Source organism: Mastacembelus armatus, chromosome 13 (assembly GCF_900324485.2).
Source record: "Mastacembelus armatus chromosome 13, fMasArm1.2, whole genome shotgun sequence".
In the NCBI taxonomy this organism is placed as follows: Eukaryota; Metazoa; Chordata; class Actinopteri; order Synbranchiformes; family Mastacembelidae; genus Mastacembelus; species Mastacembelus armatus.
This window is the reverse complement of record NC_046645.1, coordinates 23,736,945-23,754,462: the sequence shown is the minus strand read 5'-3', so window position 1 is coordinate 23,754,462 and position 17,518 is coordinate 23,736,945. Positions and strand designations below refer to the sequence as shown.

General features: G+C 40.0%; 1 protein-coding gene across 1 annotated transcript; it reads right to left on the bottom strand.

Moving 5' to 3' along the window:
• Positions 1–1,503: 1,503 nt before the first annotated feature.
• Positions 1,504–17,039, bottom strand: sae1 (SUMO1 activating enzyme subunit 1). Its single transcript, XM_026312757.1, has 9 exons — positions 16,842–17,039; positions 16,193–16,304; positions 15,673–15,846; positions 12,594–12,739; positions 10,306–10,402; positions 9,743–9,848; positions 4,062–4,206; positions 3,361–3,430; positions 1,504–1,735 (listed from the first exon to the last, which is right to left on the bottom strand). The coding sequence occupies exons 1-9, from the start codon at positions 16,931–16,933 to the stop codon at positions 1,643–1,645; spliced, it is 1,035 nt and encodes a 344-aa protein (XP_026168542.1). The 5' UTR covers positions 16,934–17,039; the 3' UTR covers positions 1,504–1,642.
• Between the last annotated feature and the right edge of the window lie 479 nt (positions 17,040–17,518).

Below are 17,518 nucleotides of genomic sequence, written 5' to 3'. Positions count from 1 at the left end.
TCATATATCAGCCATCAGCCTTGATTTCTAAATTTCAGCATCGGCCAGAGAAAACCCATATTGGTCGACCTCTAATCAAGAAGATGCCTCTAATGTTTGTATATGGCTCTTATGATTCATGTTTTCACAGTAAAAGCAGCTGTCCAAAAAAAAAAAGTCATTACCATTACATTGGTCTTATTACAGCTGGTGACTTTAAACAGTAAGAGGGAAAAAAACCTTTAAGAAAAAAAGTTTGTTGCATGAAACTGAAGTGCTTCCAAATCCAAACTTTCCAAAGTGTAAACTTTCCATGTTGAGTATTTTGAAATACATTAAAACTTTTATTCAACAGTAGTGTGAATCATAACCAGCACTATTTTTACAACTATCTGCACATTCAGGGATTAAATCTGAATTTCCATCATGTTTTCCATCAAAGACCCAGTTCAGGTTCCACAGGTCTGGCAGGTTAAATGGGCTCAGTTACCCAGCCCTCCCTGGAGCTGAGGCCTGGTTTACCCCTGCAGTGCTCTGATGTTGCTGCCTTATTTGGGACGATAGGATAGGAAATGTTTTGAGTGCCTGCCCCCACACTGTCCTATTATTCTGCTGCACGCTGTGCAGTCACTGAGACACCATACAGCCATGTTTGGTTTGATGAGTCACATGCCAGGCGGTGAGCAGTTACTACCAAATACAGTCATACACTCTGCTGCTCTCACATGACCAGACTGTCTTCGCTTCAATCAGTCTTCTTCTACAACAAAGTTAGACTCACCGACTCCAAGGCTGAAAAAACATTTTCTTTAGCTAAAGTTTTCACATCTTTAACATTGAATCATGCAGTCTGTGCTGTAGATGCTTCAATTAAAGCCACCATATTTTATGTGTGCAGGTTTGTTGTGAACCCCCCAACACAACACGTGTTATTTCTTATTTAACTATTGTTGGACTTTATTTGTTCTCTGTACTTTTAGTGGTAGAACTTTTTTTTATTTTTAGAGTTGTGTCAGATTTTCCTATAAAATGACCTTTGTACCTGTAGCTTCAACACCAGAAATACAGAAAGAGACTAATGGCAATGATCACAACGTAGAGTTCACGTAGATGCAAAAACATTCCATACCTTTATAGGTTTCCCTGTTGTGTTATGTCACATTGTCACAAAAAATGGTCTCATTACAGCAGGTGTGTTCTTATGAGATATCCAGTAATGAGAATGTATTTTTAAATTCCTCTGTTTCTGTAAGTAACCCTGAACTTATTTACTGTATGATTGTGAGCCAAACTTATTTGCTTCCCAGAGAAAACAGGCATATGATGCAACACTGCATTGAAGGCCCAGTATGGCTTAATGTTACAGCAGCAAACAGCAGAGAGACGATTACGAAATCTGGCAAACAGGAATAAAACAAAAAACTTGTTAGGTTTAATAAATCCAGAGACATGTGGCAGAGCTGTTATCCTAAATGTTTTATTAGGAAATGTAAAAAAAAAAAAACGCCACCGTGTGTTTGAGAACATGGCGTCTGTGGGGAAAAGGTCTAATGAAACAGCAGAGTTTTGGGACTAATGGTACAAATATTGATATAAATAATCTGAAAAGAAGATGACAGAGTTTTGCTGGACTTGAGTAAAACCGTCCTGTGCACCAGCGTGTTTAGTTTGGTCCAAAGTAGTCGACCACGCCGTTGCCTTTACGACCGTCAAAGAAGAACAAGTTGCGGTGTGGAGCGTCTCTCTGGGACAGAGCCTGAAAAGAACAACAGGGAGAAAGGGAAAAGATAAACTTTCCAGTTTCCGAAGCTTTTTTAAACTAATCATTAAGATCCTGCTGTGGCAAGTCGATATTATTAGAAAGTTTTTGACCTCTTTAAGTATAAATTCTTTAACACTATAACACTTTTTAAACGGGCAAATTTTTAAAAGGTGACAAATAATTTAATGGGACCAGAAAAGACAGTGTCAGTGCCACTTTTTCATTCTTTTAGAACCTGCTAAAGAACACATTGTCTGTCTCCTCAAGGTTCCCTGCTTTGGTTCACAAGGTGAGCTCAGGTTTGTGTGCGTGAGTGAAATCAGTCGGTTTCACCCTCGAGACACCAGTTGGACAGTTGCAGCAGGTTTCATCATCATCTCAGAGACGGCAGGTTGTGCTAATATAACACAGTCTGATTCTGAACTGTCAGTCCTTCCTCCTCCTCTCCCAGACACAGCTTACCCCGACCTGAACTCCTCTGTTTACCTCAGCCACGGTCACGGTTTTATATCGTCTCAGTCAGCTCACGCAATGTGAGGTATCTGTGTTGGACTTTGCGCATTAAATAATAATGCTATTTATCTGTGAGATGAATCCTAATAATTCTAATGCGCTTTAGCTGCCGTGCCGAGTCTGTGAATCCATGAGAGAAAACGAGTAAACATACACCTCGAGTTGGGCATCCACATCTCATTTAAGAACTCAAGATAACTGAGCTTTCTGTAGAAGTAATAAGTCGCCGAATCCAAGCAGACACATTTCATGGAATAACTTGTGGTAAGAGGTTCATGGTGAAACCACATGGAAATCAAAACAGGGATGATTGATCTGTCTGAGCTGTCAGTGACTGGATTTTCACACAAAACCTAAAGGAAAGATAAATGGGATCAGGCAGTTTGGCACTTTTAAAAATCTGTACTGATTGGGATGATGAGGGTCAACACTGACATCACTGTGTGTCATGCATACAGGACGCATACATGGTCATACATTATTTAAATATTCGTTTTATTTATTTCTATCTGCTATTTGACAGTTTGAAATGGACTGTTTTTTTTATTCAACAATGCTTTTAAAAACCTTCCACAGTACAAATCTTTACAATTACAACACTGACAAAAATGTTGGTCTATGTTAAGTATATGTTATATAACAAAATATAATTTTTTTTCCCCTTTGCTCATAACTATCATCACAAATCCCATACCGACTGGCCTCGAAACTACACCATGTGCAAAGCTACTGTGTGTGTACAGGCAGTGTTAGTGTAACTCTCCTGTCATACGTTTTCTATTGGTTTTCCTACACATGGTCCCATTATGGTCTTTTATGTTGAATTATGAATGAGTGTAGTATGTTGTTCAGCTCGATGTCTAAATCATTTCTGCCAGAGCGTCACACTGGGCTGCGCTGGGGTCACAGAAAATCACTTCTACACAGAGCGGAGTTTTTCTGGATCTGACCCAGAAATCAGCTGAGTGGCCACCTGTCAGCTGACTGCTCCCTCACACAGCACACCGCTTAGCGTCATCTTTTACTACAGCCGACTCAATATTCAACATGCATCAACATGAACCCTAACATTTTTTAAAAAAGCCTCTAATTGTTCACATGCTTACCTTGACAACTTCCTGTCCCAGAACTCCGCCCACAACAGCACAGACTGGCGACATCTCGGAGAAGCAGTAGCTGAAGACAAACACAACATGGACCACTGTCACTAAACCGCAAGTGCAATGGAGGCGAGAAACTGAGAAAGTTACTGGCTGCAGATCCAAAGATGTAAAAACTTTAGTCAGGGTCGCTCTTCGTTTGGCAGCTGTTGAGCTTAACACCTTTTCTCTAATAGTGGAAGTAATCGCCCACTCACACAGATGATGTATCCTGTGTTAATGTGAAATTTATTCAGTGTTGAAACACCAGACTTAGACATATGTTCTGTCTAATCTGCAGAAATTAAATGTTCATTACATATCCTGTCCCTGTTAATCAACATACCAGCTTTTAGTTCATTGCAATAAGATGAACTATAATTTCATAAACAGTTTATGTTTTAATTTTTTTTGGGTGTAAGGAGCAAAACATAAAATATGGAAGTCTTATTCAGGCATATTTCATCATATTTTATATATATTTTTTTTTTTTGAAAAGGGAAAGTCTCCAAACACCCCAGCCCTCTGCACAGCACTGAATCAGAATCAGCCAGTTAAAGAACATCTTGACAAACATCCTTATATCAAAGGACACAAATCTATGTTTGGGGGTGTAGTCCTGCTGTCAACTTTGAGATTTAGAGACAACTTCTTTAGCTGTTTTGTACCTGATGAAGTCGTCATTCAGGAGGCCACCGCTCACTGCCAAGGCCTCGAGCACGTCGTCACGGATCTGCCTCAGGAGCTGACTGTCTTCTGCAAAGCACTGTGGGTCGGGGTCACGGCCCTTGTCTGTGCGAAACTTCAGCAGAACTGTGGAGATGGACAGAGAGGAAGGAGAGAAGGAAGCAGGAGAAACAAGGTGACACATGACAGTTGAAAGTCTGGAAACAAGTTTAAACCATTTTCTAAAGCAATATTTTCCATATAATCTGTTGCACTATTGCCATTTATAATTTCATCACACTTTCAAGTGACTTCCAAGGTGAATTATCACCTTATGGAAAGACAACATCTCATCTTGACTGTTGCTCCCTTTGAAAGAAGATAAGATCAGTATGTGGTTGCACCATCAACCATTTCATCCGATTAGGCCTACGTTTCCCCACATCAAAATATGAGCGCGCACACACACACACACACACACACACACACACACACACACACACAGACACACAGACACACACACAGACAGACACACAGACACACAGACAGACACACAGACACACACACACACAGACAGACACACACCTGCACATGCTCAGCCAGGAAATATTAGAGCTGAAAAAAACTCCTTCCTGCCTGTAAGAGTCAGCTCCAGGCCTGAGAAATTAAAAATCAGAAGCATTTATTTGATGAGGAGAAATATTTCAAACGGTAACTGACTTTGCCACACTCGGGCGCACACATCAACACTTCACCCCCGTGTTTCCTGTTCGTCCATTAACTTAAACCACATGAGGAAGTCAAGTCCTCCCACGGCCATTTCCACCAGCGTGGCGCACACATGCAAACACATACACACACACACACAAACGCACGAGAAGTAGCGATGATTCATTGTCGCACCTCAGCTCTGCCCTTTATCAGTGAAACTTTGTTAGAAGAAAGTTAAAGTCTGGCACAAATGGCATCACACTCAGGTCTGCACTAGGCAGGAAATCAAACAGTATTTCATCACAGAATATAATAATGTGAACATGGATGGAACAACGATAATATCTCTAAACCGAGACATGCAGCAGTGATACGCAATCACCTCCACAGATTAAAGCCGAGGGGAAATATTCAGCAGTGGCCCTTTACATCAAAACAAGCACATTAAGGTCAAGCACAACAGACACTAGTGTGTCTCCACACATTAAGACAATTTCTGTGCAGTGAGTGAGAGAGGTTGAGAGACGTAGGTCCAACACTTTGTCAAGTCAAGCAGGATTTTTAATTTTGTCCTTTATTCCTGTTATTCTATAAATCCAGGAAATGTCTTCTTTCTGCTTTGTCCACAAATGTATATGCAGAAGTGATTTTCTCCTGGTGGTCACTGCGCCTTGTCAGGCTGTCTGTATCTTAAAAAGAAAATCATGTAATCAATATTGATTGATTGATTGATTGATTGATATAATTAGAGATCAGAGACACTAGTGATAATAAGCAGAAACAAACGGGTGCACATGCTCCCCACCCGTGGGGTTCACACTGTTTCTAATGAGACAGGAAGCAGTTGTAACAGAGGAAGAGCCACTTCCTCACCGGTCGCCCAAAACAACAAGCACTATCTCCAATTATAGACAGAGAAGGAATAGCAACACCATCACTGCATTCAAAAACAAGAACCAGGCGTGTTTCCACTCAGACATTAGCCTGCAGCCTGAGTATTGGGTGAGGCTGCAGTGGGTGGGTGAGTTTCAGAGTGGAAAGTTATCAGACTGAAGGACACTGAAGTCAACCAACCAAGATATTCACAACAAAAATGGACGTACAAATGACGAGGGAGTAAGAAGCAAATCCGCAGTTTAAGCCACAAATGTCCCTGACACCCACATGACTTCAGCTGGCTGGTATTAGTGAATCTCCATCTGATACGTCATTTAATTACTTCATTACATTTCACACATTTATACACCTCGACACACAAAAAAATGTAACAATCTTTTTCTTATAACTGTGACTGACTATCTTGTAATTATGAGAAAAGATCTCATATTTATGAAAGAATGTACAAATAGTGCTGCAGGAACTGGAACACTTGGCTGAGAATCATTTGGTTTTTAAGATTTCTTCCGTAATAAAACAATTCCGTGTCGAAAATCAACAGCTACTAGTTCATTTGGCGTACCTAGTGTTCCTCAACATAAACAAACACAGTATAAGTTAAAAATCAGACGCCGCAGTGCAACTTCCATTTTCTTGTAAAACTCTATGTTCACACAGGTGAAGCACCAACTGTATGGATACAAAATCTCATGAATACATGCTCTCAAATACTAAAATAAGTGTTTTTTTTCCCTGCAACAATTGTATTTTGGAAGATGCCACAGAAAATATTAAAGCCGACATTAATGAGGCATAATTAGGAGATTTGTAGAAGAGACCAGATAAAACAACAGCAGCTTTGAGATGCAGTGAATTGCTGGGTATGTATAAATAATTCAAAGCTGATATCACTATGCAAAGTCCTTATGATCTTTAGGCATGAAATCATTAGTGTTATTTTGAGCCTAAATATATTGTGGTGTATTGGTGTCAGGTGCTTTCTATCAGTGTTTTTATTTGGAGATGGAGAAAGTCTGCAAAATATCACAAATTTAATTTAAAAAAAAAAACATGAAAGGCTTCAGCAGATCTTATGACTTTCTGCTTTAATTTTATGCTGCTAAAAAGATCAATATTTTTATTCTAACCAATTTCTAATACATCCCTCAGCAGTAATTAAACATAATTTGTGTTAGAGCTCCTTTTTCTGTCTGTGAGGAATATTCTAATGATCTTTAAACATATCAACTGCATTGTTCCTATCACATTTATGACCTTTGTGTTCTGCCAAAAATGGTTTTAATGTGTAGTCAGAAAAGTTTTTTTTTTTTTTTTTTTTTTGCTACTGTACACTCAAAAACCATTTTCTGTTTATTTCCTGTTCTTGCAGATATGCCAGTGTAGGTGTCGGGCTGTTCTACGCTCAGTGCACATGACTGGCCAGAGACAACCTGTGATGGAAACTAGCATGTTGTGTGTGGGGATGGTACAGGGCCAGGTGACAGGAGGGGCAATTAGAAGCCATCTGACACTGTAAATAACCTGAAAAACAGGAAGGTTGAATTCAGATTTATTTAAGGGGTCAAAAAGTGTGTTTTGGTTGATGGTTCCTAAATGTTCATGTGTAATTATTCATGTGAAACACAGTGTAACAATGTTTTTCTTCCCACCAAACTGCTGGCTGAATTTTATAAAATCTTAATTCCCTCTGTTTTTTTGGGGGGGTTGTTTATTTTCTTTTCAAATGCTGCTGACATCCCTTCACTCTTTTGACTATCAAAAAACGTCTGGATGAAATTTTCCACGCACGTGCAATGACAGCTCATCTCCACTGCTAAGTTTGCATGTTCATGCTTTGTGTTTCAGTCCTGCTGCAGGTGCCTACACATTTTCAGTTTCAAATTTCTATACTGTTTTAGACCTTTCAGTATTTTCTGTAATATCTGATCAATTTTCTGTATGGAAATTCTGTTTGTGTCCTGCTGCCCACACAGAAATGTCTGAACACCTCTCACTTAACAGACAGTAAACAGTATCACATTCACTGAAAAATATATGGCACAAAACCAGAAGACATACTTTCATAACAAATACGATTTCCTTACAAAATCCTGAGATCTTTCATCAGAAAACACTTGACATTTAGGAAGTTTATGGCATCCAAGTGTTTAAAGATAATACAAATACCTCAAAACCTTAACAACTGTCAAAAAGTTTTCAAAACCTTAAAATTTAACTCTCGTTGCAACTACAGACTCTGCTCATTATCAGTGCCTGTAATGCATATGTTTTCATTTACCTGCTTAAAATGTAAATCATACAAACAATGCTTGTCAGTATCATAAAAGTCTAAAATGTGTTTTTTGTTTCTGCTGAACTTTTTTTTGCATTTAAAATGAAAAAATACATTTTTACAGTGGGTACGGAAAGTATTCAGACCCCTTTAACTTTTTCACTCTTTGTGTCATTGCAGCCATTTGCCAAAATCAAAAAAGTTCATTTTATTTCTCATTAATGTACACTCAGCACCCCATCTTGACAGAAAAAAAACAGAAATGTAGAAATTTTTGCAAATTTATTAAAAAGGAAAAACTGAAATATCACATGGTCATAAGTATTCAGACCCTTTGCAGTGACACTCATATTTAACTCACATGCTGTCCATTTCTTCTGATCCTCCTTGAGATGGTTCTGCTCCTTCATTGGAGTCCAGCTGTGTTTAATTAAACTGATTGGACTTGATTAGGAAAGGCACACACCTGTCTATATAAGACCTTACAGCTCACAGTGCATGTCAGAGCAAATGAGAATCATGAGGTTGAAGGAACTGCCCAAGGAGCTCAGAGACAGAATTGTGGCAAGGCACAGATCTGGCCAAGGTTACAAAAGAATTTCTGCAGCACTCAAGGTTCCTAAGAGCACAGTGGCCTCCATAATCCTCAAATGGAAAAAGTTTGGGACGACCAGAACTCTTCCTAGACCTGGCCGTCCAGCCAAACTGAGCAATCGTGGGAGAAGAGCCTTGGTGAGAGAGGTAAAGAAGAACCCAAAGATCACTGTGGCTGAGCTCCAGAGATGCAGTAGGGAGATGGGAGAAAGTTCCACAAAGTCAACTATCACTGCAGCCCTCCACCAGTCGGGGCTTTATGGCAGAGTGGCCCGACGGAAGCCTCTCCTCAGTGCAAGACACATGAAAGCCCGCATAGAGTTTGCCAAAAAACACATGAAGGACTCCCAGACTATGAGAAATAAGATTCTCTGGTCTGATGAGACCAAGATTGAACTTTTTGGCGTTAATTCTAAGCGGTATGTGTGGAGAAAACCAGGCACTGCTCATCACCTTCCCAATACAATCCCTACAGTGAAACATGGTGGTGGGAGCATCATGTTGTGGGGGTGTTTTTCAGCTGCAGGGACAGGACGACTGGTTGCAATTGAAGGAAAGATGAATGCGGCCAAGTACAGAGATATCCTGGAAGAAAACCTCTTCCAGAGTGCTCAGGACCTCAGACTGGGCCGAAGGTTCACCTTTCAACAGGACAATGACCCTAAGCACACAGCTAAAATAACAAAGGAGTGGCTTCGGAACAACTCTGTGACCGTTCTTGACTGGCCCAGCCAGAGCCCTGACCTAAACCCAATTGAGCATCTCTGGAGAGACCTGAAAATGGCTGTCCACCAACGTTCACCATCCAACCTGACAGAACTGGAGAGGATCTGCAAGGAAGAATGGCAGAGGATCCCCAAATCCAGGTGTGAAAAACTTGTTGCATCATTCCCAAGAAGACTCATGGCTGTACTAGCTCAAAAGGGTGCTTCTACTCAATACTGAGCACAGGGTCTGAATACTTATGACCATGTGATATTTCAGTTTTTCTTTTTTAATAAATTTGCAAAATTTTTTTCTGTCAAGATGGGGTGCTGAGTGTATTAATGAGAAATAAAATGAACTTTTTTGATTTTGGCAAATGGCTGCAATGACACGAAGAGTGAAAAATTTAAAGGGGTCTGAATACTTTCCGTACCCACTGTACATACAGAACCTGCTACTGCTTAACATGTGTTTTTCTTTTTTTTGTTGAGTATTTCTTAATACCGTGAAGCAGGAAGTAGTCGACTGGCGTACGCTTCAGACTAGCTTTGGCCTTCTCGCTTGTCCAGTCGACCTCCAGAGCCTCTTTCAGAGTGCAGAAACTGGCCGTCTGTTAGGATGGAGATTTTAAATATCAGAGGCATGTTTCTTCATTCAGGTCTCATTTTTAGGAGAAATATAAAACAATGCATGTCAATATTTAATGAAGGAAAACTGTTTATTTGGATTTTCAAAATAAAATCAGACTCGTGTTCATTAAAAACTATTTTAGAATTTATATTTTAAAATGTTCATTAAGCAGGCAGACAGATAGTTGATGTCTGAAAGAAATAATATTCCCTACCTGTAAGGAAGAAAAGACAAACACACCTCAAAAGCAAAAGTGTTTAAAAAATGTTTTCTATTATGTGTAATTTTCCAACCATTTCCCCTTTTCTAATCAAGTGTTTTTAGTTAAGAAACTATCTATTTACAAAGGAAGACATTTCATTGACCACCCATACAGTCAAGAGCCAAACTGTCTTATACATGGCAGTTCTTTAAACCAGGTTTGCTTGTCCACTTACCTTCTTCACCATGGTGGTCTCGTTAGGGTCCACTTTGGCTTTCTTTGCCTCTGGACCATCAGACCCTCCAGTTGGTTTCACTATTTTAGGTTTCTCCCTAAAGACAGAGAGAACAAGGAGAAAGTTATCCAATATAATCAGCGCATTATTCAATACTGGCTGACAAACTGAGCTCAGGGGAAAGTTTTTTTTATTATGTTTGGATTTACAGTGGTGTGAAAAAGTGTTGGCCCCCTTCCTGATTTCTTTTTTTTTTGCATGTTTATCACACTTTGTTTCAGATCATCAAACAAATTTAAATATCAGTCAAAGATGACACAAGTAAACACATCATGCAGTTTTTAAATGAAGGTTTTTATTATTAAGGGAAAACAAAATCCCAAACTACATGGCCCTGTGTGAAAAAGTTTTTGCCCCCCCTCTGTTAAAACATAACTTAACTGTGGTTTATCACACCTGAGTTCAATTCCTCTAGCCTCACCCAGGCCTGATTACTGCCACACCTGTTAGCAATCAAGAAATCACTTAAATGGGACCTGCCTGACAAAGTGAAGTAGACCAAAAGATCCTCAAAAGCTAGACATCATGCTGAGATCCAAAGAAATTCAAAAACAAATGAGAAAGAAAGTAATTGAGAGAAAAGGTTATAAAACCATTTCTAAAGCTTTGGGACTGCAGAGAACCACAGTGAGAGCCTTTATCTACAAATGGTGAAAACATGGAACAGTGGAGAACCTTCCCAGGAGTGGCCGACCGACCAAAATTACCCCAAGAGCACAGTGACGACTCACAAAAGACCCCACAACATCCAAAGAACTGCAGGCCTCACTTGCCTCAGTTAAGGTCACTGTTCATGACTCCACCATAAGAAAGAATCTGGGCAAAAATGGTCTGCATGGCAGAGTTCCAAGACGAAAACCGCTGCTGAGCAAAAAGAACATAAAGGCTGGTCTCAGTTTTGCCAGAAAACATCTTGATGATCCCCAAGACTTTTGGGAAAATACTCTGTGGACTGAGGAGACAAAAGGTGAACTTTTTGGAAGGTGTGTGTCCCATTACGTCTGGTGTAAAAGTAACACTGCATTTCAGAAAAAGGACATCATACCAACAGTAAAATATGGTGGTGGTAGTGTGATGGTCTGGGGCTGTTTTGCTGCTTCAGTACCTGGAAGACTTGCTGTGATAAATGGAACCATGAATTCTGCTGTCTACCAAAAAATCCTGAAGGAGAATGTCTGGTCATCAGTTTGTGACCTCAAGCTGAAGCGAACTTGGGTTCTGCAGCAGAACAATGATCCAAAACACACCAGCAAGTCCACCTCTGAATGGCTGAAGACAAACAAAATGAAGACTTTGTAGTGGCCTAGTCAAAGTCCTGACCTGAATCCGATTGAGATGCTGTACATGACCTTAAAAAGGTGGTTCATGCTCAAAAACCCTCCAGTGTGGCTGAATTACAACAATTCTGCAAAGATGAGTGGGCCAAAATTCCTCCACAGCGCTGTGACAGACTCATTGCAAGTTATCACAAACGCTTGATTGCAGTTGTTGCTGCTGAGGGTGGCCCAACCAGTTATTAGGTTTAGGGGGCAAACACTTTTTCACACAGGGCCATGTAGTTTTGGATTTTGTTTTCCCTTAATAATAAAAACCTTCATTTAAAAACTGCATGATGTGTTTACTTGTGTCATCTTTGACTGATATTTAAATTTGTTTGATGATCTGAAACAAAGTGTGATAAACATGCAAAAAAAAAAAAATCAGGAAGGGGCCAACACTTTTTCACACCACTGCAGCATGTGTTCATTTTCACGTGTTACATTGAAACCACTGGTTTAGGTTGTTTTTGCTGCAGTGCACCTGACAGCTCCAAAAACAGCATTTCTCAGCCTCTGCAACCCTAATGACCAGACTATCACCCATCATAAGCCCCTCCGTCCCACTCTTTGCCCCTGAGTCCTTTGGCTGCTTTGAACACTCTCCATGTGAAAAAGCCAAAGCCATGTTAACCCTGGTTCTTGCTCTTTCTTTGTCCCACTCTCTCTGTGCTGAAGAACGCCGCCTCTTGGTTCTGGCAGTCACTGTTTCCCACTTTGAGCTGCAGAGACTCCTCCATGGCTGCTGTTGGAAACCACTACTGGCTTCTTCTGACCTTGGCCAGGTGGCAGGAGGGGCTCACTGACAGAGTGGACTTTGCCAACACAGGGTAGAGAAGCTGGAATAACAACAGAAGGGCTGTAGGTAGCAGAAAGTCATGGAGTGGGGTAGTGGAGGTCCCCATTACTCACTCGACGTAGTTGTACTCCTGTCCGAGGTTGCAGAACATGTAACCATAGTAACCATAGACATCCCCACAGAAGACCTTGATGCTGTGCTGAGAACAGAGCTGGTCGACTCGCACCATCAGGTCTCTCGAGCAGCCTGTCAAACACACCTGAGGAAGAACAAACACAAAGGGTGGCAGGCCAGAAGGTTAGCTGACTTCAGCTTTGGTGTGGTTATTGAAAGTAAAAAAAGATGCATTTTACTTAACTACTGTAAAATATCAATTTTCTTACATCTTTTTGCAGCTTTGTTGTCTAAAAATGTAACTGTATGAAACTGATCTCCTGCTGTCCTGCTGCTCTGCACCTTCTCCTCATGCAGTGTTGTTAATGTGCTGCACCCACTTCCATTCCCATACCTTGTTTTTAAATCCCTAACAGAAATACAAGTATATTTGACTGTAATCACTTCAGATGAGCAACTTTCATTCTGCCTGACTCTTGGAACAGCAAAGCAGCAGTGAAAAGTGGCTGATCAGCTGCCAAACTGATGAGACACACCTACTGCAGCAATGTTTGGTGATCGTTCGACCAAACAAAGAACAAAACAAGGATATCACCAGGGACACAGTGTACCATGGTAAAACCAGGGTATGCTCCTGTAAACAACTGACTGGTGGGTTGGGTCCCCCTTATCCTGGTGACCCAGTACAGCACACCCAAAACCCCCTCAGCTCACTGATAAGTCTGATACTACATCTTTGGCATCACTGCTAAGTCTCACACAGCAGCAGGCAGATCACGGTTAGGACCAGTGTTGCCAGATACCTTGAATGGTTTTCAGTTTCTTGAGATTGTCAGGGTTTACAGGGTTCTGTGTAAGTAGTCATATTGGTCAGTCAAACCAATAGTGGTAGTATCTTTCTATATTTGTGCCTTTTGTTTGTGTTCTCTTTTGTGGACCAGTGGAAGAGGTCTATCTGGTACTTTCATGAACTGTAGTAGTTTGTCTTTTCCACTTTTTTAATCGAATAAAGATCTGAATCTGTTAACATCTGCTCACATGTCTGTTTGCATTCCTGTTTTTAACTGTTTTTTAACAGTTGTCACAACTAACCTTGACACTGTAGCTTATGTAGTCAAAGATGTTACATTAAATAATTTACAGAGAATAAATACTGAGGATGAAAAACATTATTTTCAGTTAAGCCAAATATGTAAAGAACATATTTAGAACATAAGAGCATTTTTGGACTGTTAAAATTTTATTTATGATATTTTCTATTTCTCCTTACCAAAAAAAAAAAAATCATAATAATAAAAGGACTGCAGGAAGTAAAAATAAATATGTTAACACATAGGAAGAGAGAGTGAAAGTATCAGTAGTTAATAAACTGTACTCTGAAAGTACCCAGATCCCAGATGGACAGCATGTGTTTTTCTATTGTATTCATCCCTCAGTAATTAGGCCTCTCATAGGAAACCCGCAACCACACTCCAACTGTTCCACTTTAAACATCCTCCATCATCCCACTGAGCCATGCACGGAAACATGAGTGGCAGCAGATAAAAGCAATGAGAGGTCTACGGCAGAAAGGGAAACTACCCCCCTTCCCTCTGTTTTCACTTTTTATTTAATCTCCAAATTTTTGAATTGTCACGCCCTCTCTCTCCTCCGACCCTCTTTTCCTCCCTCTGTCCTACTAACACCCATCTCATCCCGCATTCACTTCATACCGCTATCACCCTCATCTTCCTCCCGTCCCAATCTCCCTCCTTCCTTTTCCTGACCTTCATTTAGCACCCCCACAGGGAGGAAGGCTGCCGACAATTCAGACACAACAGTGTGGAAAAAATATGTTATTCTTCTGAAGATGTTCAACTACATTTCTCCTTTCAACAGTGAGAAAAATGAGACTCAGACAGTGTCTCTGTGGAAATTGGTAAACAAAAAAAATATACAATTTTGATAGTATATTGTATGAATTGATTATTTTACCACCCATTAGGACTGCAATCTACTCTAAAGGGAATCAAAACCTTGAACCTTCACCTTGGATTCATATATTATCAAATATGTAGGAAAAATGATATATATTATTCATAAGCTCTAGCAACCAGTGTTTGATGCAGTCAGCCCTTTATCATCTCAACATGGTGACTTTACACTGTAACACACAGCCTGAAATACAATGATGACACAAAGTAAAGTTTAGACTTGAACACTGAGGCAACAGGACAATGACATGATTAGATTTCCTATGCTATTTCCACATGTAAAATGAAAAACAGTGACTGACACTGGAACCTCATACTTATTGTTTCATTTCAGTGTCAGACCCAGTGTCCTCAAAGACATAACCAATGCAAAAAATGCATTTCTCTATCTCTATTTGTACTAACCCACATTTACCCACCATATATAGATGCAAAGCTTTAAAGGTCATTCAAATAAGACCTGCATGTCACATTTGGTTTAAATTAACAAGTAAAAGGACAGTTTTCACTATTGTCCACCCACTGAGCATTACAGTGAATCCTGCTGGACAATATAAGTTGTTATCAGGCTAATTATATCACCAAACACAGTCACATGAAAGATGTTCAAATTACTTTCAAATATAACTATTGGTACGTGCCAAAATGATGCAATGGGTGAAACAAAGAGAGCAGTTCATGTACAATATGAACTACAGGCAACATCTATTGGTCACAATGGGTGAAACAAGACAGTGCTCACATCATTTGAAGCGCCCCAGAGGAAACACTGCTACTGTACAGTCACAGTTATACTGCAGCTGGACTGATTGTTAGTGTTACATCATGTGACCTACTTTTGGACCTTAATGCTGAAGCGTTACCAAAACATTAAACATTATCAAATGTAAACGGACTAATGAATGCAGGAGGCACACCATCAGTAAATATTTAATATTAAATAACAAATCATCTTTAACACGTTTCCATGTCTAATTTCAACAGATTACACAGTTTAGCTCAGAGTCATCTCTCATCCCTGAGTTGATGTATTACCACATTTGAATTCAGACGCCTTCCACTCGCACAATCTCTGACTGTCTCGAATATTTTACTTTGCACTCACCGCATCAAACTGCAGAAAGAAGTCATCTGGTTTGTCTTCAACTTTGTCTGAATCTGCATGGACCTCCACCATTGGGTTGAGGTTCTGCGCTCGCTCCAAAGAGGCCTGGGCTCGGTTCTGACCCTGAGCCGTCACCGGAACCAGGAACTGAGCTCGACACGACTCCTCTGACACCTAATGGACACACAAAGAGGGGAAGCATTGCAGGGTGAGGAGTGTTTGGTACTTGTAAAGAGTTTAGTGTAAGTAAGCAGAAGGACAATGTTACTGCAATTTTAGCATAATAAAATGAACGAAAACTTGACATTGGTGTATTAATTAGCCACAGGCACCATCTAGTGGACAAACATAGCACTACAAGGACTGAAGTTATCACATAAAGCCATGTACTCTTGGATTATTTTGACGTAGACTGATGTATAATTGACAGCTGAAACACAGGTTGAACTGAAGTTCAGATCCTCTCTGTACGTGAGAGTGTGCTCTGACAATGACAAGAAAAGGGCACCGTGACGTTTACCTGTTCATGATCCAGCAACGTGAGCCCTTTAACTCCAGCCAAGATTAAGTTCTTGGCCACTTCAGCGCCCAGACCACCCAAACCTACCAGGAGTACACGGGACCCTCGCAACCTGTATAAGAAAAAACAAAATGTGATTGATTTAAGCATGCTGTATGCTTTAAAATGTAAGACATTAGTAAATTACATCTATTTTAAGTGCACGTCTTACTAAAAAGCATGAAGGTATTGAACAACAACAGGTGGGTAAACCACAACGGACCACAAATATCTGCAACAATAAAATCGGACTTTAAGATGAAATAATCTTTGAAGTCTTGAATCGAGGGTTTCTGTGTTTTGTTGTAATGGTGTGCAACAAACTCTATTTTTACTTATAAACCCAAATGTCCTGTTTTTCCCTTTACTATAATATTTTATCTCCACCACAATACAACCATCTGTGTGAACAAAGAAAATACCCCGATATAGACAAGTATCCATAACAACACTCTCAAACATGCTTCCCATTATGCATTCTTCAATAATCCTTTAATCCCATGTTCCTGCAAATAAAAAAACATGCCACATAAAACACTTTGATCAAATCTGCCGCAGCAACAAGCTAAACCTGTACCGATTAGCCACGAAGCTAACTAAGCTAACTGACCTCTTCTGAGCTTCCAGTCCCCACAATCTGATTTGGCGGTCGTACTGTGCCGCCTCCTCCTCGCTGATGACCGGGTCTTCCTTCTCGATCATATCGATAATTTCGGTTCACCCTAGAGACGCGAATTTCGCTGTAAAATCGCCTTTTTTTACAGCTACTAATGCAAACCATTCAAACGCCGCGACAGTCCCGCGGAATAGGCGCGGAGTGATGACGTCACAGAATAAACTTTTTTTTTTTGCATTTTATTTATTTATGCGTTATTGTTTTTATAGTTGTTTTTAATTTTTTCTCCATTTATTAGAACTCGTTTCTCCTCGGTTTAAAAAAAACACGTGCATTTAAAGTTGTGTTCCCTCGTGTGGTTCTTTGTAGTGTTCATTTAAATCCTAAAAATAACAAGAAACACAAATTAATTAATATTTATTTACATCCAAATGTGAATATATATTTCTACATTAATATAAGCTTTTGTTCTAACATCATTGCTTTTATTGAGTAGATGAGGGCATCAAGTAGCGTCAAGACTGGACGTGGGCACATTTTTCCCTGGGTGTAGTCTTCTGAGAACAGATACACAGCCATTTTCAAGGGCTGTGTTTGCTATGTACCTTGAGATCCTTGTTGTGCACAGCTTCACCTAAATCATTATTAAAGGGAAAAAGTTAGCTCAAGGA